Genomic DNA, 26550 nt, shown 5'->3' on the forward strand with positions numbered 1-26550 from the left:
TGCCCGGCGTCACGTTAGTTTTCTGGTTCACGTTTTCAGTCTGCACGACATCAGCAAGCTCATTTCCTTCCAAAAAAGCTTCACGTGGAGTCAAGTGTTTGTGTAATAACCAAGCTTTAATAGCCATTATGCTTAATAGGCAGTCAATCGCATGCTGACTGTTCGGGAGGTGTTGTCAGCGCCCCCTGCTGGTTCTTTACATTGTTCACTCACTACACAAATTCAATGTACAACCATAAATAAACGTCTCTTCTTTCTCTTTCTCGTCTTCAACAGCATAAAAATCAATTATCTAGTTTGTGGTAGCTGATTTTTTTTTTGTAACATTGTGAATTTTGATTGATGAAGTCGTTTTCTCTTGTTCTTCAATAAAAATGCACATTTTGGGGCTTTCTTTAGAGCCCCCTCCCCCAAAATAAAAGGGTTTAATTTGACTGAAGGTATAATAGAAGAGAACAGTAAAGAATAGAATACAAGTCTTAATTTTCATTCTATTGTGCTAATGCAGTACAACAAAATTTGGGCATGACTACAAGTTTATTATCAGGAATAAAAAAAATATATCAATTACATAAAACCAATTTCAAAGACTAAATTATCACAAACAGGAAGAAAAAGTTATAGTTAGGAAAATTCTGAGATAGAGTGACACAAATTGGATAGTGTGTTGTGGTCTGACGGGTCCACTTGAGAATTTTGAATTTATTTTATTTTTTTATATACACAGCACATTTTGAGGAAAGGACTAATTTCTATTAAAAAAAAAATGTCTTTTTGTGATTAATATATTAATTCCAACAAAGTTGTATTTTTACAAGAAAATTTATTTGTATTTTAAAAAATATTAAACATATTTTTACAGAAAAAAATGCTTATTTTCTAGAAAAAAATCGATACTTTTTCATTTATTAATTTTCTAAGGAAAACATGGAGAAAAAAATGTGTGCAAGATGAAAGTCCTATTTTTTTTTTCAAAATTTTAAAAGTTCAAAAAATTATTAAATTATAAGAATAGTTGTATTAGTGCTGTCAAAGTTAAAGCTTTAAAGTTTAACTCTGCAGTTAATTGTCCAAACTGCATTATTCTTTTCCAGAAATCTTGAATTTATTTTTTAAAGTAACATTTCATGATCAGTAATTGTCTCGTATGCACAAAAATACGTGACTACTGTTGTTTGAAAAGATGAGAAAATCTTACCTTTGATGCGGACCATCGTTCATGCCCATTTTCTTCTTTAGCTTGAAACCTTTTTATGTGAAGATAAACACACAAAAAGAAGGAAAAAAATGCAAAAACAATACATACAGGGAGTGTAGAGGTTGTCATCTCGCTTTCTTTTCAACCACTTGTGTGATCCTTCCCCTTTTTTTCCAACATTGTTATAACCAACAAGGTTCAGATTCCGGAGGGTCCGCTCGGCTGTTATCTTTGTGATTTTAGGAGACATGTCAGGAAATAATCTGCGTCTCATATTTGTTTGTGTACATTTTATTCCATCACTGGATGTGATTGGTTAGGATGTCCTTTAAACACATGACACACAATAAACAAATTTTTTTTTTTTTTTTACGTGACAGCTTGCAACATAGAACAAGAACAGTGAACCCCTGAAAGGTTGTTTAAAAAATGGCTACCCACCCAAATGTTATAATTGCCAATAGGGGAATTCAAGCCCGTGAAAAACAGTTCTTTTCCTACTTTCCCTTTAAACCCCCAAAACAATTAACATCCTTACGTCAACATTAGCATTAAAAAAATGTCTTACAGATGGTTTGAAGTACAAAGATGCTGGCGTTGATGTGGCCTTTGCAAACTGTAAGATGACAGATTACTATATAAGCCAGTCATTTGAGGGTATCTCCTGGCATTTTAAGGGCGTTTCATAAAGAGGAAAAAACAAACGCAGATGGCTGCCAGAAAAGAAGTTCATTCGCTCAGTAGACAACTGATACGAAAATGATTCTTTAAGTTACGACAAATATTGTATTATGTTTGTCCATCTATCTATGCCAGAGATGTGTAGTGACAGGAAGAGCAATAAAAGGTTCTTCCACTAGCTGGCAGAAGGTATTAACGTGTATTCTGTTCAAACAAAAGAATCGAGTAAGGGTTATGTTCCAGACCACCCCCCGACAGGCAAAATCTCAAAGTAACGGCCATATTTATTCATTTTATTATATTTCAAAGTTCCATGCATAGTACCAATACTATATGCATATGCGGTGAACGTATTATTTTGTCCACCTTGGGTCGCTATTCTCACATTCTACAGTATCTGTGACTGCGACTGAATGCCTGCACCTTTAAACGGAAGGGCCTGGCCTATTGAGTGGCATGGCACTCAGTGAATCAGAGTGTAGCATTAGCTGGCTGGTAAGTGGCTAATTCGTTAGCCACTTGAGTGATTTGGCGCCAGTTGTGGCAAACAGCAGGTGACGTGAGAATGTGTTTTGTTACCTTTCTTTAATGTCAATCGTTCAATGGGACGAGTGATTACCGTTCGTTCGAACTAGCAGTGATAGGCTACGTTAAATTAGCTAACAATGTTTATTTTATTGAAGATGTGCACTTCCAAGTGGGCACATTGCACTTTAGCTTCTTTTATTAAGTGAGAAATTACGAAATGGGAGACTTCTGAAAAAAAAAAAAAAAAAACAAGAAAGAAAAAAATCAAAATACAAATACAAGCTTTTACTAGCTGTCCGCGACCCACCCACCAGATTTTGGGTCAAATTTCAAGATGGATTGTTTTGTGGTCTTTATAGGTAAACTTTTATATGCCCAACTGTTCAATGATTCAGTTTGGGATTATGTTTGTATTTAATTGATAACAGTAAACTGTTAACAATGAGTACTGTACAACAATTATGCTATTGGGCTAATAAGTTGTTTGAAGGTAACATCTAAGCTAATTTCTGTTAGCCCACTGTATTTCGCATTATATGTTAGCATTAAGCTAGTAGACTTTTGTTAGCTGAAATGATATGGTGTGGTTAGAATATACAATTCTAATTTTGTTTTATTTTGTGTGCCAGTTGTACAGTAAAGTTTGGTTGGGTGGCAAATAAATAAATAGCTTGTAGCAAGCATGCTTTTCTTTGTAGTGTTGTTTTTGTTTCCTCAAAATAATGTGCTTTTTTTTTTACAGTGCAAGAGTGAGAACAGCTGCAAAGGAATACTTGATGTTTTGGTCTCCCTATAGTGCAGACTTTGAATCATCACGAGCGGGTCTGATACGTAGCTCCCATGATGAAGAGTGGATCACTGGAAATGAAAATTTCCTCTCAAGCGCCGCCGACTGATTGCTGGCGTCTGATTGGCGTCTGCGATTGAGCTGGAAGAAGCTACAGATGACAAACAAAACAAAAGAAAAAAAAAAACACTGTCTGAGTGGCGTCCGGTTATTTACATGATTCACTTTGCGGGAGTTGTCCGAGCGTCCCCGAACGCCCCGTCGCCGGCCCCCAGACTGGAGACCAGGATGAGTCCGCTTCCGCCTTCCTCCTCCTCCTCCTGCGTCCGCGTCAACCGGTGGGCGTGTAGGGCGTGTCGCTGTGGTAGTTGTAGTCGGGACACACCTTCTGCACCAGCTTGTAGTCGGTGCTGTGGAAGGTGATGAAGATGCAGATGACTTTGAAGGGTTTGGAGCACAGCCAGGAGACGTGGCTCTGGGTCTGGTCCTGGGGGCAACTCTGAGACGGGTCGTGGGCGCACAGCGAGTTTCGGGTGCCGCGCTCCACCTTCTCGTACTCCACGCGGCAGTTGAACAGCTTGCTCTCCTTGCTCTCCACCGCCGTCTGCTGCTGGATGCGCAGCTCCTGCTGGTGGTGGTTCTGATGCTGCTGGTGGTGGTGGTGGACGTGGAACTCCACCGCCTTGGTGGGAGGTACGAGCCCGACCGACACGTTGCCCTGCCCGGTGGAGTTGTGTCGGAAGTAGACGCTGAAGGTACCTGGAAATGACATGTGCTCTTAGTGTAGTGAGGCGCACAAAACTCAATTCAGATGAAGATGTAAAATGTAAATAAACGTAGAGCAAGATGATTTACAAATCGCTTTCAACCTGGATTCACTACAAAGACAAAATTATAGCCAGCCACAGTTTGTCACTACATCTACAAATGCAGGTTAAAATTCTACTGTGCAAAGTGAGGGGTCAAAGATCAGTAACACTAAGAAAGTGGAAATGTATGCTGCGGTCTGACGAGCCCACAGAAACAAAAAAAGTACTGAATACTGACCGGTAGATACAGGTTTTGGAGCATCATACACATTCTGCACGTGTTACAACAGCGTGGCTTCGAAGTAAAATAGTGTGAGGACTTCGACTGGCACGCCAGCAGTCCAGACTCGCAAAATATGGCGATGGAGACCTCGGACTGGTGAGCAACTGAATTAGTGTCATTAGTTCCCATTTATTTAGTGTTTTTAAAGGGAAACATGATGCAACTCGGTACTAAACCCTGTCAAAAAATGAAATTCAAAATGATTGAGAAAAAAAAAAAAAGACAAAAAAGTTTTTCCATTTGAACATGAAATATCTTGCCTTTGTAGACTATTCAATTGAAAAGGATTTACACAACGTCCCAAACCTTTCAGTGGAATTTTGTTTGTATTTATCAAATACTTTTTTCAAGATCTTGCCCAGTTTGTCCATGGAGTGAATGAGGAACGCCATGTAAAAAAAGGCACTGATATTCAACCACTTAGTTGTGTTTCTGCAAATCAATGATTTTGCAGTCAAAATCCCTTTCTCAGTCTTGTTTTTGTTATATTATAGTTCGAGGTGTCGCCAAAAAAAATATTAGCATCTAACTCATTGTTCTGCTTCAAGATTCTTTTCACAAAAAGCATCTTGTTTTTCTTTGTTTTTTTTGGTTAAAAACAGGTGTTTTTGGTCAGAAGCTAAAAACAAAGCTTTTTTTCTGGTGAAAGAGGAGCGCCTACTCTTTGTTTTGGTACGTCGGGTTGTCAGATTGCCACAGAACACAATTTTCTGCAGTTTTTGAAAATTCAGTTAAGATAATCAAGAATGACTGGTAGTATGAGGAACTCTGCTTTGAAAATTGGGGTTCTGGATTAGATTCCTGCATTTCAATTCTTTTCAATGGGGATTTTTGTTGTAAATTTAATTACAACTGAACAAATTAAACTCTTAACTCATTTGCTCCCTAAAACGTATAAATACGTTCTATTTTAAATTTTACCAGCGTCCCAAAGATGTATTTATACGTTGTTGTTTTTTAATGCAAGAGAATACAGAAGGCTTTGATGCAGCCTCTCAACTGCAGAGAACAGTTGTATCAATGGTAGTTATTACAAAAATGGCCAGTAGGTGGCAGCAGAGTATAAGAGATCAACCAGGGCCATGTTGCAAAAAGCTCTTTTCCCTACTGGTTTAAACAGATTTTTTTTTGTGAATAATGATGAAACTTTGCTATATTGTAATGCTAATTGCTGCAAAACGGAAACAGATAGAAATATAGTTGTTGTTTTTTTTTACAATACAATATTCTGTGGGCCTTGCGAAATCAGTCAAAATCCAATAAAACAGCCGGTAGCGAAGCGGATTGCTGCAGTGACAATGGCTGGGAGTGAATGAGTTAAGGTTCCACTGGACTTGTTTTTCCATGGTTGTTGTCGTCAGTGTTAGACAGTACCAAGATGCAAATAAAGTGAAGCATCCACATGAAAACGTCTGCCCTCATCATGAAGCCGAGACCGAGCTACAGTACCGTTGCCATGATCCACGATCTTGCCGGTGATGAGCAGGTTCAACTTGACCGTCTTGATGTTGGAGTGGAAATCGCCCCATCCGAACATCTTCTTGAACTTGCCCGTCTTCACGATCGGCCTCCTCTTAGCCCGGGAGCGCCCCCCTGAGGCCGAAGACACGGAAGCGTTCGAGAGCCATGTCCACTGCTTGGAGTCCGAGTCCAAATCCTCCTCCATGTGGAAGTCCAGGTCCACCGAGGTGAAGTTGTCCTTGCCGTCCAGCGTGTGGGCCAGAAGGCGGCTGACCGACCAAGTCTGAGCTGCTTTGCTAGTAGCGGACCAGTAGGACTTCATCTTGGATTTGTCGCCGTTTGCTGATCTCGAGTCAGCTCCGAGCACCTGGATGACAAAGGTGAACGTCAGTTTTCAACGGCATTATCCAAGTTATTGGACACAAGTGTGACTCGAATCTGGAAATCTGGAATTACTCATTCGCTACCCAGTTCGAGTCACCACTGATTTGTGCACAACCCTTAATATATATATTAGGGGTGTCAGGCGAGTAAAATAGTTAACTCATGACTAATCACAAATTTTACATCTGTTCTAAATGTAAAATAAAATGTACAATATTTTTTTCCAAGTTTTCATACCCTTGTTAACATTAAAGTAGAAAAAAATGTTAAACTAATAGAAATATGGCTGCATCATTGATACAGTAATTTCATAATAAATCATACAAAGGAGTTAAACCTGTAAAAAAAAAAAAGATTGTGGTAATGAATTGTGTTGGTCATTTTTGTCTGCCACTAGATGGCATAATTGCAATTGTAAGACGTTGGTGACAGCACAGTACATCAGCACAGTGCATTTTTCTTTTCATATTAAGAGCTATCTAACCTTTAACATGAAGTAACTTGTGAAATTCTGCACATTTTTAAAATTGTAAAGTAAAACTTGACCCCAGTCTCCACAAAGATACGCATTATTATTAAATTAATTACTGCTGAATTTTGACGTGGACGTGTCTGCTGTGTTGTGACTGGAACTATCCCAGTAACCGCGCGTTAAAACAATTTGTGGTGTTAAACGAACTTTAAATCAAATTTAACGCAGTAATTTTGACACCCCTTATATATATATATATATATATATATATATATATATATATATATATATATATATATATATATATATATATATATATATATATATGCCATGGTTAGCACAAGCTTGACTTTGGAGCTTCCTCCGTCAGCGCACGTTCTCGCCGTCCATCATCACCCGTTCCACAAAGAGCTGATGTTCGCCACCGACGCGTACGGAGCGCCAAACGTCTTTGGCGTGTCGTCTAAATCAAGACGGAGCGCCTTCCCGCCCCTGCCGCTCGCTCGCCCGTTGAACGTGCCCCCCCGATGATGGATGAGTCATCCCCAACAATCCCGCGGATGACAGCGCCAACTATGCGACGAGACCCTCGCCGCTACGTGACAGCAGATCCATCTGAGCGTAGCCTTCGCCGTTTTTTTTTGGTTTTTTTGTATCTTAGCCGGGCCGATCAATAGAGTGAAAATAAGGTCTTCTTTCACGTGGCTGAGTTGCATTGTGTGAGGCCGTGAATGATCTTTCCCTGCGAAGGACGCGGCGGCTTTGTGCACTCGGACTTTGGAGAAAGATGGCCTCCGGTTGTTTTTGAAGAGAACACCGTGATGGACGAGCCGATTGTTGTGGTAAAAACGTGCATAGATCTTTTTTTTTCGCCAAAGGAAGTCACTGCAGGACTTTTTAAGAGTAAAATATTTGCGCTGACAAGGTGAGATGAGGAATGAATTGGAATGTTTTGTGGCTCAGCGGCGCAGTTAAACGGCGTTAATGAAGCGCGGCTTTTGTCTAACACGCGTTGGCCGCCATGATGTATTATCAGAAGATAAATTCAGCAGCAGGCGTCGGCCCAGACTTCCCGCGCGGGATTTATGGTCGCCATTACGCCTTGACGTAAAGCTCCTTAAGGATGGACAAGTTCAACGAAGTGGCGTCTTACAAAATGCCGAGCAAGCAGCTGCAAAGTGGACTCTCCTTCATTTTTACATTGAAGTGACGACTCGTGATTTCTTACACACTTTGTGCCGCCTTACAAAGTAAACATTTATTCCACCCCAAAAAAGACAAGGCATAAACCTCTATACCTTTAATATTTAATTGTGTATATATGTATATATATATGAATATATATATATATATATATATATATTATTATATTATAGTATTTCAACTGTGTAGTTCTGCTACTATATTTACAGAAATACGTCCTAGAGATGTTTTTATAAAATTTACAACACTTGTTTTTTTTAAGGTCTTTAAACGCACTTTCAAAATAATGCAAACACATTTAAATACATGTAATATATTTACAGAGAGGAAGAGCAATGGACAATACAAAAATATTGAACAAACAATGTACCAATCCCGAAATGTGTTTACGGTAAACAATTCATGTTTTTCCAAAACACTTCCACAAACTTAAGTATCTCACATATCAATAAACATGGCAAAATATGGCAATTATAAAATGAACTTACAGCCATTGCTTTGTGTAGGCGTAAAAAACAGGATTACTGGGTACATAGAACAACATTTATTAATTTTCACCAAAAACTAGGATGTGCTGATATACTTCCTGTTTTATTCTTCTTCTTTCAAATTACAGTTTCAAACTCAACAAGTGTGCCACCATCCAGTGGTGGACAATGGAATTACATCCAATATAAATGAGAGATTTTTTTAACTACACCAAAAAAAAAATGGTGAAGTTAATGACTGCAATGAAGCTAGCTGGCCCTCTGAGGTGAATTTAACATGTGATTGGGTAAAATAACACTGCGATTGAGAGTCTGAAATCTTATTGGACAAGAAAAAAATCTTGCACTGGAAACAGTGCAGCCAAGAAATTCTATCAAATGAAAGGAATAGACTTTTAGGAGTGAATAAACACAAATTCATGAAACAAATATTAGAATGTAAGTTGTATGACAGTCAATGCTTCTGATAGTCTCTGCTGGACAAGATCATCCACCATTGGTTCCAAAAAAAAAAAGTTGCACTTCAAAATGGAGTTTGATGTCATTTTCTATTCCGAGTCATAAAAGTGATTCCGGAAGCTTCTCAGCTAAGTGGGTTAAGTCTCAACAGAGGCACTGCCGTCACATGAAGGGACGTCAGGAAGCTGCTTTACACATGAACACGCACACACTCACATTGACACACACGTACACACAAGATGGCTGCCAAAAGGACTCAGAAGTTGAGCGGGAGAATGTCGCTGAAAAAACAGGGATGGGATTTCGCCCGATATGCTGTCACACCTGCGAGTTCTTCTTCTTGTGTGTCTGGGCGACACGTAATTAGCTGGCGTGTAGAAGCACACCTGACAGGATTAGCGGCACAATCGCGCGGTGGATTACAGCACCAACCTGTAATCCCAATTGGGAGATTAGAAGTAGAATGTGTGTGTGTGTGTGTGGGTGTGTGTGTGGGTGTGTGTATGTATGTGTGCTTCAAGGTGATTGTGTGCTGCTGTGTAAAGGTCAGCAGTCACACCGAGATAACTTTGCCAGGCCCGGGGATGTATCGATCGCTTTGGTTTTAGTGATGCCGCAGTGGTTCCTCCTGGCCAGCGGGGGCAGTAAGCAAAAGTGTTCATTGTACACAGAAGTTGATATATTGCCAATTTTCAAGATGTAGATAGTGTTATTTTGTTGTTTTGCTGTTTTAGGTCTTGTACTCACTGTTTTACATAAATAATTTGGAAATTTTTTCTACGAAAAGAAAAAAAAAAAGGAAAAAAATAATAATAATTGGGAAATTTGATGTGATGTTAATAACCTTTGCATCACGACTTTGTCAATAAAGTTAACACTGAATAAAAAAAAGGTTTAAATTAGTAAAGTGGAAGTCAAATCAAAAATGTTATTTACAGTAATATGTTCTATGCACCCCCAATAGTCTAAACACGGCAATCCGATTAATGTTGCATTTGTGGAATATGAATTAAAAAGAAACATCCACCATCCAAAGGGCGGCCATTTCACCACTTGATGTCGACTAAAAATGACATCACACTGCCTAATGGCTTAGCTTGCGAATGAATGTCGAATGATCAAACCCAGAAAACAGCTGAACCGTGATGGCCGCTACCTGAGCTCTTATACACTGACGTTATTTTCAGTTGACACCAAGTGGCAAAATGGCTGCCCGAAAATGGCTAAAAATGAGTGGATTTTGCTACTTAATTGATAATCCAAAAATGCAATACTAATCAGAATGCTGTGATTAGACTAGTGAAGGGGCATGAAACATATTAAAAAGAACATTTTTGACTTGACCTCACCTTAAACTATGTTTTTGTTTGTTGTTTTTTTACATTCAAAATGTTTTACAATGACAACCATTTGGCTGTGGAACAGATCATTTTGTAAAACTTTAGTAGGATTTCTTGCAAAAAAGTCTTGAAGTGTCTTATTAGCCATTGTGAGTCGTGTGTACGTGAAGGCTAGAAAAAGTTGTTTTATCGGGCAAAAGTGACAAAGACGAGTGGCAGAAATAATATTGATGGTGACAGCGGGAAACATCATCAGTTATCCGCCAGGAGACTCGCAAACGATCATCTGTCACGCAAACGACCTCAAAGGAAAACACCACGTGGCACGCATTCATGATTTCATGATGCTGATGCACACGTTGTCAAAGCAACCGAATGGAGGATTTTGTATCAAAACAAGAATTTATAAAGTGTTCCATTGAACCAGTTCTGACAATCAAGTGCGCTTTAAACTGTTCTTTCATTCATATTGTTAACAAACTCATTTGATTTAGCATGTTAATGTATGTAAATATTTTATGGAATTATTTTATCTCAATCCTGAACTGTAAATTTATTTTACCTTTAACATCTGACAAAACATCTGTCAACCAAAGTAAATAAGTGTAAATTTTCAAATTGAAATCTTAAATTTACGCAAGAACTTCACAATTTTTTTTAAATAATTTTATAATTAATTACATATTAATAATTAAACTTCATTCTATTATTATTTTCATTACGGTAAATCTATTTAATTAATTACTGTTTAAATTTATTTTTTAGATTTTAAATCCGGCCTTTAAAATATATTAAATAGTTTGCAGAATTATTTGACTTGGCAAAACCAAAATTATGCAAAAATTATTATTATTATTATTTTTTAATTGTGTTAACCAACCATGCGAGTTTAAAATTTGTATTCTCAAATTCATGCAAACGATTAATGTTTTTTTTCGCCTCCGTCCTATCAATTTAGCATTAAAATCCCGAAATTTAGACAAACATATGACATAATTTTGCCGGAGTTAACCCACCAAGTCATTTAAATAACGCATCCTTACTTTATGCAAATATTTGAAGCAAATTTGACTTGTGTTAACCAACACAGTTGCACTTGAATTCATGCACATATTTTACATAATTATTTTTATTTGTGTCAATAAACTCAAGTCTTTCAATTTAGCATTTAAAATAAAGAAATTTACACAAAAATATGATCTAACTTTGCCCAAGTTTACCAACTCAGCCATTTAAATATTGCATTTTAAAATTCTATTTCTAAATATAATTTATGTCATGATGCAAGACAATTGACACATCAATTGGATAAGAGTTATATTGCTGGCCTTATTTATTTATTTATTTAATATGCATTGTTATTATATTTTTGCTAATGAAACAAAGAGTGGGTCACATCGAGCCATCAGTAAACATGAATTTAAACAGCGAATGAGTGCAATGATGTTCATTAGTTTTATCGTAAAACATTCTGTTTCGCTTTGCTTTTGAGTTCTCCCTCTCTCTTTTTTTTAATTGCATTTCTCACACGCTGTTAAAAAAAAAGTAAAAAAAAGTCAATGTCCCTTGCAATAAAAAGTGTCGTTATCGCTGCAATGGAACATTTTATTGCTCAAGGCTTGGACACTTCATTTGCATTTACATTTAACGCAGCCACGTTTACCAGCAGAAAGTCTATTTTAAGGCTTCTTTAATAATATTCCAGGTTTTTCCAGTCGTGTGGCGGCATCCCGGGCGGGCGGGACAAGAGCAGATAACACGCACGCACACACAAAAGTCCTGCGCGCTTGTTGGACAAACTCAACGCTATCTACACGCCGCCGAGCCGGGAGATAACTCACGTACGCCGCCGCGCTTTCACGATAAACAAGTGCCGCCACATTCTATATAGACCCCCTACACTCACGCACGCACACACCATCTTGAATTGAAGTACTGGGATGCACAAGACAGAGTGTGTGTGTCACTTTTCATTGGCCTCAATACTGCAGTGCAAGTGTGTGCGATTGGAAATGTGTGTGAATGGAGCACAGATAGCGGGCAAACCCCACTCCATGCTGCAATATTTACTGACTACTATGTTTATATCAAATGTTTAATTACGTAGATTGAAAGGAAGTCAAGTAATAAAATGCCATCTATGCAGCCCTAGTAGCTGAAACATGACATTCTGATTAATATCGCGTTTGTGGAATATGAATTAAGCATTCATTTCGTTCATCTCTCATCTCACGAGGGTGGCCATTTTGCTACTTACTGTCGGCTGAAAATGATTGAAAATGAGCTTGTGAATGTCACATGACCAAATCCAAGTCTGAATTTAGAGTGCGCGAATATTTGGGGGTTTATAATTACCATAACATCTATGCTAGCTTCTAGCTGTTGTTAGCCTTGTTGTTAGCATTAAGCTAGTAGACTTCTAGTCGACAAAATTGTATGGTTTGGTTGAATATCTTGGTGTTTAAATATACATTATGTTTAATTCTATTTGGTGTTTCACAAAGGTTTTAGGAGTTCCCAATTAGAATTTTCTCTCCCAACGTACTCATTAAGTAAGTGTTCTACCAGGGTTTGCGGGGCTTCTATTACAGGGTTTCATTCACAGCTAAGGTTATAGGACTTCCACTGATGCTATGAGAAGTTCCTCAAAGGTTTAGTTTTCTCCCATTAAAGATTTTGCTCGCCAACTGATGTTTTAGGACCCCTAAAAAGCTTTTAGGCCCCCTACTGAAACATTGGGAACTGCCAAAGACATTTTGAGAGGCTACCATTAAAGGTGGGTTCAAGGATATTTTTGTGGCTGTGTCTTCCGGGTGGATCATCTTAACGATTGTTTCTCGATCCTGTCAATGAATATGCGTAACGACGTCGTGCGTGCTCGTTCCTAGCCGCGCATGCGCACTTCGAGTGTTTGTAGCATGTAGCTAACTTCGTGTAGTGAGCTTCGGATTCGGCCATTCATCGTTGTAGCTCCACCGAGCTGACCGCGTACTTTGAAAATAGCTGAGAGCCGCAAGAGGACATCCGGATGAAGCGAGGCCGACTGCAGAAACTGATGAAGATGATGATGAAGATGATCTCGGACGTTAGCGACATTTGAGAGGCGTTTCCCCCAGACTAGCAGGAGAGCTTTAAGGGTTTAGACCCCAAAATGGGATTTCATTAAAAGTTTTGGTCCCCAAGTACAATTTTAGGACAAAAGAAAGTTCTTCGGACCTTTAACAAGGCTTTGGGCTGTTAAAGAAACAATGTATGACTACTATGGTTTTATGACTTCTACTAAGGCTTTGGGGAACTCCAGAAACATTTCGGGGGCTTCCATTAACTCCTACAAAGGTATATAGAACTCCTTGTATTGTTTAGGACTTCTACTAAGACTTTTTATTTCTAAGGTGTTTCAACCCCTACTAAGGTTTTGCCTCCCCAAAAAACACAAAGGTTTTAGACAATTCCATTAAGGGTTTTGGTCCCCCTGCTAAAGACTTACTGAATTTTGAGAGAGTTGCACTCTGTTTGCTGGAGCTTGCAGGCCCCCACTAAGTGTTTGGGTGTAGCTGTTGTATCAAAGTGCTACCTGAGGGCGTCAGAGATGATGACAAATCAGAGTGTCAGGAAATCACAGGTGGACGTGCCTTATCTCCAGAGGAGTCGGGGGCACAATTACCAGCGTGACCTCACACTCCTGATATGTGAGTGGAACCGGTTTGAAGACGAGGACCAAGAAACTAGCCTGCACTTTTTTTTTTTTTAGGTAGCCACGGGAGAAAACGCATAATCAGACTTTTTCCACACCAGCTTCAAAGAGGTTTGGGAGGTTCCCGTGGGGGGAACGTGATCATCACAAGAACATGTTATGTATATGTGTTATGAGGCCATACTTTGTGTTCTTCGTATTGAGAAACGGCCAGTGTCGGCCGGTCCTGACTTCCCAGCACTTCTTCAGGAGTTTAGGATGCGGCAATCAATGAGTTTTAGCGGCGGTGTGTGGCATTAAAGGGGGGCGGGCGGCATGTAGGTTGGGGGGTGGGTGGGGGGTAAATGATTAGCGAGTTTAGCCAGCTGTGAAATTGAGTTTATGCTTTTCAAGACGGCAAATTCAATTGGATAATGGGAATGAAGTTGTAGAGAATAATTAATAGTAATTGACTTCTTTCCATCACTATGCAAATTAAACACTGATAACGCCGCGGGAGCTTTTTAAGTGAAGTTTTTACGCGGATTACGGCCGCTGTTCTCCGCCGATTGCTTTGTTGACGCGTTCATCAGAGCAGGCGGGGCGGCGAGGTTACCGGCTCACGCGGGATTAAAGCAATTGGCTTGTCACAAACCGTCAAGACAGACACTTTTTATTTTTTTATCTTTTTTTACTTTCTCCCGCTGCAGCTGTTTTTTTTTCTCCAACAAAACTGAAAATCTTTCAATGATACTGTTGGAAAATAGTAGTAGTAGTCTGTACAATCATGTTGATTTATTTCAGTACATTCTTTTATTAATGTAATTCTGATGTGATTACAGTAACGACTGTTGAGAATGTTATGTGATTGGGGGTGATGGTCCTTTTTTGGATTATTAAGTCAGACAAGTGAGTTTAAGTCTTGTAATGTGTTGTACTTCTGCTATGTTTTTTGTACTTCTACTTAGGATTTAGGACCTACTAAGATTTTAAGGACTTCCATAAAAAAATTATTGGGAGCTTCCATTCATGGTTCTGGTCCTTGAGCAAGTATTTGGGTGTAACAGTACTGAAAATCTATGTAGTTCACCTTATCTGTGTCTAAGGGGTTCGTGACTTTCACATAGGTTTTAGGTGCTCCACTTTCGGTTTTTGATGTCCTAAAAATATTGACGATTTAAGTTTAAGACTCTCCACTAAAGAAGTTAAGGACTTTAACCAACAGTGCAAGTCTTCCACAAAACGTCTCACTTAAGTTTTAGTACTTGCTATAAGGGTGACTGACATTCGCTCAGAGTTTATGTTTACATTTATGCCAGCTTTCAGCCACCTAATGAAGTTTAAGGAGTTCCTTTATTGGTTTAGGAAACTACCGCTTTGAGTTTCAGGGTTTACAACACCAAGGTTTTAAAAGCCTGCATTGAGGGATGGCGCAAACATTTCACACAGGTTTGTGGTCTCCAATTGAGGTTTTAGGATTCTTAGAAGTTAAGGATTTTTAGTTATTAAAAGATTAGCTTCCCCCACTTGATGTTTATGCACCTTGTTAAGATTGTAAAACTTCAATTAAAGGTTTATATCTACCAATAAGACTTTCACGAATGATATAAAACTTGCGCAAAAGGTTTTAGGTCCATCTCTGACTTTCAGGGATTAGTATCCTGCAAAGTTTTTAGTAGGTCTATTTCCATTAACTTTGTTAATGTCACTTTACTGCAGCTCTTAAGGAAAGGTTAGCTTAGCATTAGCTAGAGAACAACATACTGGAGCTTTAATTTGGTCAGGATTAGTTTAATCTTAATTTGTTATTCGTCAATTAAAATCAAAGTTATCACGGCTGTCAAAACACACAGGACTTTTTAATGATGCCAGTAAACTCGATTAATTAAAGTGTAGTTTGTTTTTCCTGAATTAAAATAAAAGTTATCAAAGCTAATTTAGCATTTGTTCAGGGTAAATCTAAACAATGGTCATTTATTGATGTCCAGAATGTACTTTGAAGTTTAATTTCTTTTTCTTCAATTAAAAACCAAAGTTATCACAATTAGCTTAGCATTAGCTTTGGACCACATTGGACCTTTACTGATGTCAGAAAACTTGATTAATTGAAGTCTATTTTTTTCCTCAGTAACATCAAAGTTATTCCAGCTACCTGAGAATTTGCTTTAGAAAAACTACACAATGGACCTTTAATTATGTCCAAAATCTGATTATTAAAAGTTAGACCATTTATGATTATGATTACGATTATTATTATTATTTTAAATCACAGATAGGTTAGCATTAGCATCCAAAAAACTACACATTTGTCTTTTAATATTGTCAGAAACTCAATTATTTCAATTTTGAATGTGTTTTTCCTTGATTTAAAATGTTATCACAGCCTTCATAGCATTAGCCTCGGGGAGAATTTTTTTTCATAATTTTAGCATTTCTTGTGGGGAAACTACACATGATACATTTAAGTGTGTCCAAAATGACCCAAATTTTTGCTGTCGCGGTCATCTTGGCATTATCTATGGGAAAACCACACATCAGTCCTATAATGATGTAAAGAATTCAAGTCTAGCTTAGCATTACCTTTGGAAAAATTACATACTGGTCCTTTAATTGTGTACAAAAAACTTAATCACAAGTCTATTAGTTACTATCATTTGTCTTCAATTAAAATCAAACTTGATTATCCAATTTAAGGGAATTTTTCCTGATAATTTAAATTTTGATGCATTTTTCTTCCATTTATATCGTTATCATAGCTAGCTTTTAGAAAACTACACATTGGAGCAGAACATATCGATTATTTCAAGTCTAATCTGGTTTTCTTCACCCAAAAGGACCTCAGCGTGACTCCGTTTGAAGCAAAATGTTGCAAAACAATGACTACAATTGGGACCAAATCTGAGTTAATATGCGGTAATTGCTCACCAGAGAGATGATTGACAGCAGCAGAGCCCAGCAGCACCATGTGGTCGGCATGTTCGGACCACCGAGCGTCAGCCCAGCCGTCGTCCTCTCTGATGTGGGGGAAAAAAAGCCCCCCCTCCCAAAAAAAAAAAAAAAATCTCCAGCTGCTGACCCAACTTGAAGTAAAGTGAAGGGCCGGAGTGTGGGGAGGGGGGGCCCCGAGGTAGAATGATGTTGATGATGGTGGAGGGTCTTCTTGGTAGGGGGTAGTATGGATGTCGCGTTCAGAGGTGATGCTGCGCTGTTTGTACATGAGCGCGCCAGTGTGGAGGGGATGCTTTATACTCGCACGCAGGGATGCGGGATGGGAGTTGGGGGGGCTTGGGGAGGGGTGAAGGACTTCTGAGAACTTCAGATGTTGTCAGGCTGCCCTCAAGTGGTGCTCGGCTGCACTGCAACTGATTTTGGAACAAGAGACGTCAAGAGTATGCTCAAATACTGCCATAGTTAAAAATTCAAAATGCTAAGAAATTCATAAATAAAATTAATGTATATAAAAAACAGATAAGGTAAACTGTGAATAGCATATTATATATGAAATGTAAAATTTAAGAATAGACAATGAAAATACAAATATACAGACATTTAATAATGTAAAAAAAGAACACAATGGTGAATTTAAAAATATACTACTAATAAAAATAATAATAATAGGATATTAAAATAAAAAGCAATAGACATTCTAAATGTAAAAATACAATAATCCAAAATAAATTTAACTTATAATAAAATGCAAAGAATATACTGTAAAAGTTTATACAAAATTAATATAATGATGAAATATTTATTAAATATAATCTATGTAAAAAAATACAAAATAACTATACAAATACTTGTGATATATAATAGAAAAACTAATAAAATTGACTCCATAAATAATTAAAGAAAAATCAATACACAAATCAGTGGAGACCCTGGAATAAAAATACATACAATAATAGAATCAAAGTAAAAATTAAATCAACTAATATACATTTTGAATCTTTTCTTACTATACATATTTTTGATGCACATATATGTATTTACTTAAGTACATAGGCCCTACTGTTTTCAATATACTGTAAGCTATTGTATATAGCTTTGAATGTAAAAGGTTCACTCTCATGACCTTTTTTGTCCTTCTATGATGCTGCTCCTGCAAGTAAATCAATAAAGTCTTATCTTGTCTTTTATCTTATCTGAAAAAAACACCCATCATGAAAAACCAAAATTAACATACCACAACAAAAAACACAATCTTTGTTATAACTTAGTAATAATAGATTTGTATACATAATCATTTTCAAGTGACATTTGAAAGCAATGATGTCATATATTCAATTTGTCATTCAGGTTGCGAGAGAAAACCTTTTAGATAAACAAACACAAAAGAAGAAGTGCAGTAAGAGCAAAGATAAGAGGAAAGGTCAAAATCAATCTGCTAAATGGCAGCACGTTGCACTCCAATGCAGCGCGATAGCATCTGTGCTAAGGCAAAGGGAGCTCTCGGCTGCATAAACCATCACGTTGCAACTCAATTAGTGTCACTTTAGCGCAAGAGGACACTTTGCCTTCTTTGAATAGCAGCAAAGAGCTAATTCCAAGCAAACGGCAGATGTTGAGCCACCGTTATCTTCACAATTTTTTTTCTTTTTAATTGTCACGTGAACATTTTGTTATATTTACAGTTTGTTTCCTAAATGGATTCAATTTATGGGTAATATTTTTTTGGGTCAAAATTCCACACAAAATAACATCCATCCATCCATTTTCTTGACCGCTTATTCCTCACAAGGGTCGCGGGGGCTGCTGGCGCCTATCTCAGCTGGCTCTGGGCAGTAGGCGGGGGACACCCTGGACTGGTTGCCAGCCAATCGCAGGGCACACAGAGACGAACAACCATCCACACTCACACGCACACCTAGGGACAATTCGGAGCGCCCAATTAACCTGCCATGCATGTCTTTGGAATGTGGGAGGAGATCGGAGTACCCGGAGAAGACCCACGCGGGCATGGGGAGAACATGCAAACTCCACCCAGGAAGGTCCGAGCCTGGACTCGAACCGGAGACCTCAGAACTGGGAAGCGGACGTGCTAACCACTCGACTACCGTGCCGCCACAAAATAACATGACAAATGATAATATTGTGTTATAAAATTTTTGACAACAAAAAAAATTCTTTTGTTTTTTTAATAAGGCAAATAGCACTATTTATTATTGTAATTATTAAAACATACAGTAATCATCTAAATAAATGGAATGTATTATTTTTTTTAAGCCTTTTTGCTTCATTTCAATAGACATTGTGCTCCTCCATCTCATGGGTGAGCCTTGGCCACTTGGGGGCAGTATCATACAGATAAGTACACTGTTGTGTACATGGAGACAGTCTTCAGCTCGTCATCCCCATTTTTTTTATTATTATTACAGGTTATTCTAAGTGGAATTTTGAAGGTGAAACTGAATTGAATCCACATGATACTAAATCTGTAACAAAAGGAAGCAATATTTCAGACTTGCAGAATAATTTACACTGCACCTCAACTTTTTCCAGCACACATAAAAGACAGTTAGGACAAAATATGCTTGTGTGTTGTCACCGTGTCCTTATTTATTATCGCGCTTTCTTTCCGCACACACAAACAACCTGTACAAAACAGACGAGCTTTCTCTTTTTCCGGTGTCTTCTTGCTCACTTTTTTTTTTTTTTCACCACAGAACTTGCATCAGTACAGCAACAAATATCATACAGCCACTTTTGCAATATTCAAATGAAACATTTTCAGTGTAATACAAAATAAATGTACACGTACCTTTTAACATTTTTTCCCTCTGCACGGAAAACAAGAAAATAAAAAAAGTTGCTTTTTGTTTTTACAAATCCACCAACGTAAACAAAGCCTTTTTTGTTATTTTCCACCTCATAAATAATATTAAAGCTCATGTGAAAAACACAAAAGTGTTCATTAGTGATCATTTTGTTAGTGACTGCATGTTAGTTGGACCCTTTCAAGTAGAAAAACTGCAAGTGATCATCAGTAAGGCAGATAAAAGAAAAGTTGGAAAGGAGATTGACACACAGGAGTGAAGAGTTATTGCATTTTCTGCCATGGGGGCACCAATGAATAGCTTCAGGGAGTTTTGTTTTTTTACGACAAGTCACCAAATTCCACACATACAATGACCAAAACAAAAACTTTTCATAATTTTGCATCCTCCATCTATCTTGGATGTGTGATAAAAGTTTGGTAGCAATCAGAAAAAAAGCTGCAGGAGGAGTTAATCTTTGAAGGATCATGAAAATGACCAAAATGACCCTAAAATGGCTGCTTCAAACCAATATGGCAGACTTTCTGTGCATTTTTGGACAAGACTTTTTGACATTATTTTTTGTGGGTTGACTCATGATAGACTTGGCTAAATGGCATGTTGCAAAGTCAAACCACTTTAGGGGCTGAATTTTTGAAGATTGGTTAGTTTGTCTTCAAAGGTCCATTGGAGGAAATAGCCATCATGACTCTTAAAATGGCTGCTTCAAATCAAAATGTCGGACTTCCTGTGTTCCAAAATACACCAGATGACCTCTACAAACCACAAAAGGTACTTTTTTTTATTTATTTTTTAACTATTGAAAAAAAAATCTATACATATTTTATCATTATCTACAAAGGAGTTTTAAGGCCACACTGAAAAGATAAAAAATATATATACTATGACAATTTCTCAAAGTTGCATGTTTTCAAGAGAAACGTATTTCTGGGAGGAAACAAAATTGTATAGTGTAAGAGAAAACGACAAAATGTGAGGAAAAAAAAAGTTAAATTAGCATCTAATGTGGTGGAGAGATGAATATTTTTATTTCGGCAAAGGAGAAGTGTCCACTGATTTAGACAGATTTGTGAACGACTGAATTTTCTGTACATCTTTAATTTCAGCTCATGAAAAATGCGAGCAAGAATAAGTACTTTTATTTGCTTTTGTTCAATGTGTTTTCTTGAAAAAAATGCATGAGCTTGAAAATTTTAAAAATGTTGAAAATGTCTTTTTCAAGAGAAAACAAGTTGTAGTCTTATGAGACTAAAGTAATTTCTTTGAAAGACAAAAGCAAAAAAAGTTTACATTTTTGTTTTTCACAGAGAGAAAAATAGATCTTTCTTTCTTGAGAAAAAAAAGCCAAAATATTACCAGGGTAAACTTGTATTATTTTAGGGGGAAAAAAAGACACTTTTTTACAAAAAGAAATGTTGCTTTTTTTGCGGGGGAGGAAAAAGGAAAATCATTATGAGATTAAACATATATATATTTTTAGGAACAAGTAGTTATTTTAAAAACGTACTAATATATATATATATATATATATATATATATATATATATATATATATATATATATATATATAATATATATATATATATATATTTTTTTTTTCTTTTTCCTCCCCCAGTGTGGCCTAAGACTCCTTCGCAAGTGAACCCCGCGTTTTTGTGTTGACCCCCCCCTCTTCTTTTATGGCATCAGCGGTCATGAGCTGCACTAATATAGTGCACGTTAGCGCCTGAAACACAGCCAGGGTGGAGGCGAGAGAGAGAGAGACAGAGAGGGGCACAGTTTCCATGGCAACGGCCGCCCCAATCCAACAACAACCACAAAAGCGCAAGAGAGAGAGAGAGAGAGAGAGAGAGAGGTGTCCCTCTTTTGTCCAGAGCAAGGATTCGGCGGAGGAAGGGATTCTAAACCCCTTTATGGAGATTTTCCTCCCCTTCATCCCTCATCCTTTTTTTTTTTTTTTTTGGCAACGGATGATGCGACGTATCCCGTAAAGCCTCCAGAGGCGGCTCAGCGGAAAGAATGTGATGTGTGTTGGGGCAAGTCTTGGTTGGGCGGGATGAAAAAAAAAAAAAAAAGGCATTTGACTCAACACTTGCAGAGGTCACGAAGGCGGAAAAAAATGAAAGTGTGAGTGGGGAGAGCACTTTTTGAGACAAAGAGACGTGCTCTAATAGGATTTTCTGTCTCGCCTTCATGCTGTAAAAAAACAAAACAAAAAAAAGCGACAGAAAAAGCGTCCGGTGATTTACATGTCCGTGTCGCCGTCGTAGGCCAGCGTCAGAGGTTTGAGGCGGTTGTTCTGCTGCTGCCTCGCTCGCTCCGGTCGCTTTGGCTTCTTGCTGCCGTTCGCACACACGGGAAACACACGTTTATTATTTGGGGAGGTATGACGTAGATCAAGGGTGTCAAACTCATTTTTGCGGTGGGCCACACTGCAGTTATGTCTTCCCTAAAAGGGCCATTACGACTGTGAAACCACATCAATGTTTCATCATCTCATCTCGTATTCATTGATGGATTACTATTTGGATGGATAATTGTTCAAGTTACTGTAAACACAAATGTCTTTGCAAAATCTCAACATTGCTATCACCCCCCCGATGACAATTTGTAATTTTGGCACAGATTTTAGCAAGGAGCATGGAAGTTGAAACAGGATTTGCATTTGTGGGCCACATAAGAGAATATGACAGGCCGGATCTGGCCCCCGGGCCTTGAGTTTGACACCTGTGATGGAGATATAATTACCTGACACAACATTAGGTACACCTGCACACTGGTACTTGCCACTGTCCTTTTAACCTTTGAAGTTTTCAAGTAAATACTCTTGAAAAAAATCCCAGAAAAATGGTGACTTCAAAAATGGTTAATTTATAATTGTATTTTTTGGTGTATATTATTATTATTATTATTATTATTATTATATTGTATACAGTAGTATATTATATTAATTTTATTTTAATATTTAAATTTTTTGTAGATATTTATTTTCACTCATTCCTTTTTAAAGTTTTTTTTATTTAATTGATTACAGTATTTTGATTATTCTAATTATTATAAATGTATTTTTGTGTTGTTACAATACAGGTATTTATTTATTTATTTATTGTATTTGGTTTTTATTTGTCCATCCCCACATCTACTCTTATACTGTATATAGCCTTTTCATTATGGTTATATTACACAGATATATAGTAAGTCTCCAGACATGCCAATTAAAGTAAACATCCTCTCGTGTTAATTTTTTTGAATCCCATGAATGAGATTGTAGAGTACAAGTGTACCGAATGAAGTGGACAATGAGTTGCTGTTTCATTGAAGCCACAAATGTGACAATGCTACCACCTGCTGGAGAATTAAATTTACACAGACGATGAAGGGGAAGGCGATGGGTGCAATGGCATGACTCGGCCACATGAGGGCAGCAAGGCAACATCCATCTAGCTATCTATCCATCTAGCTATCCACCAAAAACATGAAAATTTGTTTGTGTTTTTTAAAAAAAAGTGATTGTTCCTCACCTGCTCCAACGAGCTGACTGGCTTATCAGGCGGACCGCGTGAGGGGAGGGGCTGCAGGCACTTGAGGAAGGCATGCTGGGAGAAGGGGCTTTCTTGGGCAGGGGAGGAGGGGGTGGCCCTTTTCATTAGCTGCCGCTGCTCTGAGCCAGCTCTTGGCAGTCGGGACAGGTGTACACCATCTCGTGGGCGTTCTTCTGCCCCGTCCACACCGCCCCCCCTTTGGCGTGGCACTCCTGGGAGGCCAGCGAGCGATGCACCCGGGCACAGTAACTGCTGCCCTCCCCGTGAGGAGGATGGCGGGTGAGGGGAGAATGGGGTGACCGTTGTGATGATGATGATGATGATGATGATGATGATGATGAGGAGGAGGAGGAGGAGGGGGAAGACGAAGAGGAGGACTCACCAAGCCAGGTAGATCATAGAAACGATGAAGATGAGCAGCACGAAGACTCCCGCTGCCACGCCGTACACCCAAATCTTCAACTTACCATCTGTGGTGGAAGATGAGGAGCAATCAGTGGCCTGGTTCATACTTGTACTTATTAGTTACTTGTTTATTCATAAAAATGACATCTGCTTTCGGGGGGGAACCCTCACTTTCATGTTATACAAATTTTCTGTATATCTTTGACTTCAGCTCATGAAAAATGGGAGCAAGAATAACTTTTTATATTTTTCATCAATGTGTTTTCTTGATCAAAGGCATGAGCTTAAACATGTTAAAAATTTTGAAAATGTCTTTTTTTTTTAAGACATAAAATCTCACGTTTTGGAGAAAACAAGTCATATTCTTCTGAGATGTTTTTTAAATAAAAAAGCTAAATATGTGAAACAACAACATTTGAATTTTTGTTTTTGAATCGAGAAAAGTAGATTTTTTTTAAAGAAAAAAAGCAAAATATGAGGATAAACTTCCTTTATTTTAGGGAGAAAATACTTTTTTTTTTTTTTTTTTTTTTTTTAAACAGAAAGAAAAGTTGCATTTTTGGGGAAAACCAAATTTTTTAAAATGAGAAATAAATAGCTATACACACACATACATACATATACACATCCATCCATCCATCCATTTTCTTGACCGCTTATTCCTCACAAGGGTCGCGGGGGCTGCTGGCACCTATCTCAGCTGGCTCTGGGCAGTAGGCAGGGGACACCCTGGACTGGTTGCCAACCAATCGCAGGGCACACAGAGACGAACAACCATCCACACTCACACGCACACCTAGGGACAATTTGGAGCGCCCAATTAACCTGCCATGCATGTCTTTGGAATGTGGGAGGAGACCGGAGTACCCGGAGAAGACCCACGCGGGCACGGGGAGAACATGCAAACTCCACCCAGGAGGGTCCGAGCCTGGACTCGAACCGGAGACCTCAGAACTGGGAAGCGGACGTGCTAACCACTCGACTACCGTGCCGCCACACATATACACACATATATATATATATATATATATATATACACACACATATATATATATATACACACACATATATATATATATACACACACATATATATATATATACACACACATATATATATATATACACACATATATATATATATATATATATATATATATATATATACACACATATATATATATATATATATATATATATATATATATATATATATATATATATATATATATGATTTTACTTATTTCTAGATTGATTTTATGACTTGTTTGTTTTTAGGGGGATATATATATATATTTTTTTAATTAATAGTGCCAATGGAACAAACATTTTAAACATTTTATTTCTGGGCTTATCTATTTCTATTTTTTTTATTTGTTTTTTAAATATCATTTGTGATCAGATTTAAGAAATTTATTTTTGTTTTATTTTCATGTTTTAATCACTGCATTATCAAAATATTTGTTAAATAAAACAGCACTGTTTTAGACAATTGTGTATTTATTGTAATATTAATAATCATTTATTAGGGAAAAATACATGTTTCATTTTTAATCAATGAAGTATTTTTGTTAGTATTTTTTTTTACATGTGCACTACATTTTTTATTTGTAGGTTTTTTTTTGTTTTTTTTTTTGAGCAGCTAAGGTGGAACATACCACAATATTTGGGAAAATACGCCTCCCAACAATGTTCAAAAACCTCAGCTCAGTGATCATTAGCTGACTCCTAACCAAAAACTATCCATGCATATTATTTAGCCTTGTTAGTTTCGTCCTCACGCTAGTTGCGCAACATAAATAAAGCAGTTTGTGACCTGGTCCGTAGGGTTGCAGGTACCAGGTACGTCCCGAGCGTCCTGGCTGCGTGGTGGCAGTCAGGGTGGGGTTGATGGCGCGGCTGGTCTTGACATCCCCCTTCTTGTCTCCCGCCGTGGGAATTTCCAGGACGGGGATGGGGGCGCACTGGTCCAGGAGCCCACCGGACGACAGCACCTCCGTGTAGCCTTCCTCGCACATGCACACTCCCGCCTGCAGGGGGCACCACGGGACTGATAGATTTTGCTGCATTTTGTGTTTCGAATGTATGACTTGACTTCCTGTTGACTGACCTCGCTGCAGTAAGACGTTGGGGGGACGCATGGCGGGTCGCACGAGCTGTCGTCCATCACGGGGGTGGCGGGAAGGCAGCCCCCTAAGGGATAAAACAACATCGAAACATCCAATAGTGGTGTGCGATACTGCAAATTTTGGTATCAATCGGATACCAAGTAAATACAGATACCGATACCGCCGATACCGATTTGAAAATTATGGCATAAAATATATATATTTTTTAAATTAAGGTAGCTGTATCATCAAATTGCTTATTCACAATCAATTTTCAACCTTTAAGTGTTTTTGTGTTGTTTTTTAAACAAATGACAAAATTTGAATGAAGTTTATTGATAAATACAAAATATTTTATCAATGTTTTTACTCCACAGACATTACAACATTAACATTTTTTTTTGTACTTTCTTAAGCAAAGTGAAAAAAGTAATTATCTGTTCAGAAACGACAAATACAAAAAAATCTGCCTTCACCACTTCTTTTTCAACCTAAACAAGATGTGAAAGATTATGATGCAATAACAAATATAAAACATAAAAGAACATACAAAAAAAGTACAAAAGTACAAAAGTACAAGCACGTTTTCATGTACAACAAAGATGAGATGCTAAGACACGTGATGGCACACAAAACACAGGAGCGATACAAAAATGTCTACCAAATTTCGTTTTGCGAAATGAAACTGAATTTTCAAAAGTTTAAACTGGCGCTGACTAGGGATGTAATGATAATGGCAATATCGAGATATTAAAACTGCCAAAATATCATCGTCATGTTCACGATATTTAAAAGCCACACATCTGTTAAAAAAGTCAGGTTGATTTCCATTTGTGCAGTTCTAGCACCCTCTGGTGGCTAGTTTTTTAGTGCAGTTTAATTTTCATTCGGGATGTTTTAGCCCTTCTATGTTTAAAATCACTAACTGTCAGATGAAGGGGATTGCAATATGCTTG

At 37.8% G+C, this 26550-nt stretch overlaps 2 protein-coding genes across 2 annotated transcripts in view; both read right to left on the reverse strand.

Annotated features, from left to right (window-relative positions):
• Positions 1-1323: 1323 nt before the first annotated feature.
• LOC144022900 (neurexophilin-1) lies at positions 1324-17199 on the reverse strand. Its single transcript, XM_077528092.1, has 3 exons — positions 16692-17199; positions 5736-6114; positions 1324-3953 (listed from the first exon to the last, which is right to left on the reverse strand). Exons 1-3 carry the CDS (start codon positions 16740-16742, stop codon positions 3526-3528), a joined length of 858 nt encoding a protein of 285 aa, XP_077384218.1. The 5' UTR covers positions 16743-17199; the 3' UTR covers positions 1324-3525.
• A 3946-nt stretch (positions 17200-21145) lies between these two features.
• thsd7ab (thrombospondin, type I, domain containing 7Ab) overlaps positions 21146-26550 on the reverse strand; it is a 126861-nt gene continuing 121456 nt past the window's right edge. Inside the window, exons 31-34 of the mRNA XM_077527223.1 lie at positions 25597-25679; positions 25303-25516; positions 23465-23552; positions 21146-21879 (exon numbers count right to left, since the gene is read on the reverse strand). Coding sequence (XP_077383349.1) covers positions 21786-21879; positions 23465-23552; positions 25303-25516; positions 25597-25679 — 479 coding nt within the window. The 3' untranslated portion in view covers positions 21146-21785. The remainder of the gene's footprint in view (positions 21880-23464; positions 23553-25302; positions 25517-25596; positions 25680-26550) is intronic.

The sequence above is a fragment of the Festucalex cinctus genome, chromosome 7 (genome assembly GCF_051991245.1).
Source record: "Festucalex cinctus isolate MCC-2025b chromosome 7, RoL_Fcin_1.0, whole genome shotgun sequence".
Taxonomy (NCBI): Eukaryota; Metazoa; Chordata; class Actinopteri; order Syngnathiformes; family Syngnathidae; genus Festucalex; species Festucalex cinctus.

What these genes read in the sequence shown, in the direction of transcription:
- LOC144022900 (XM_077528092.1), bottom strand. Translation starts at nt 16,742, where the DNA reads ATGCCGACCACATGGTGCTGCTGGGCTCTGCTGCTGTCAATCATCTCT. An exon ending in TGCTGTCAATCATCTCTCTG is followed by an intron (nt 6,115 to 16,691) that starts GTGAGCAATTAC and finishes TTTGTCATCCAG; the next exon opens with GTGCTCGGAGCTGACTCGAG. An exon ending in GATCGTGGATCATGGCAACG is followed by an intron (nt 3,954 to 5,735) that starts GTACTGTAGCTC and finishes TGTCATTTCCAG; the next exon opens with GTACCTTCAGCGTCTACTTC.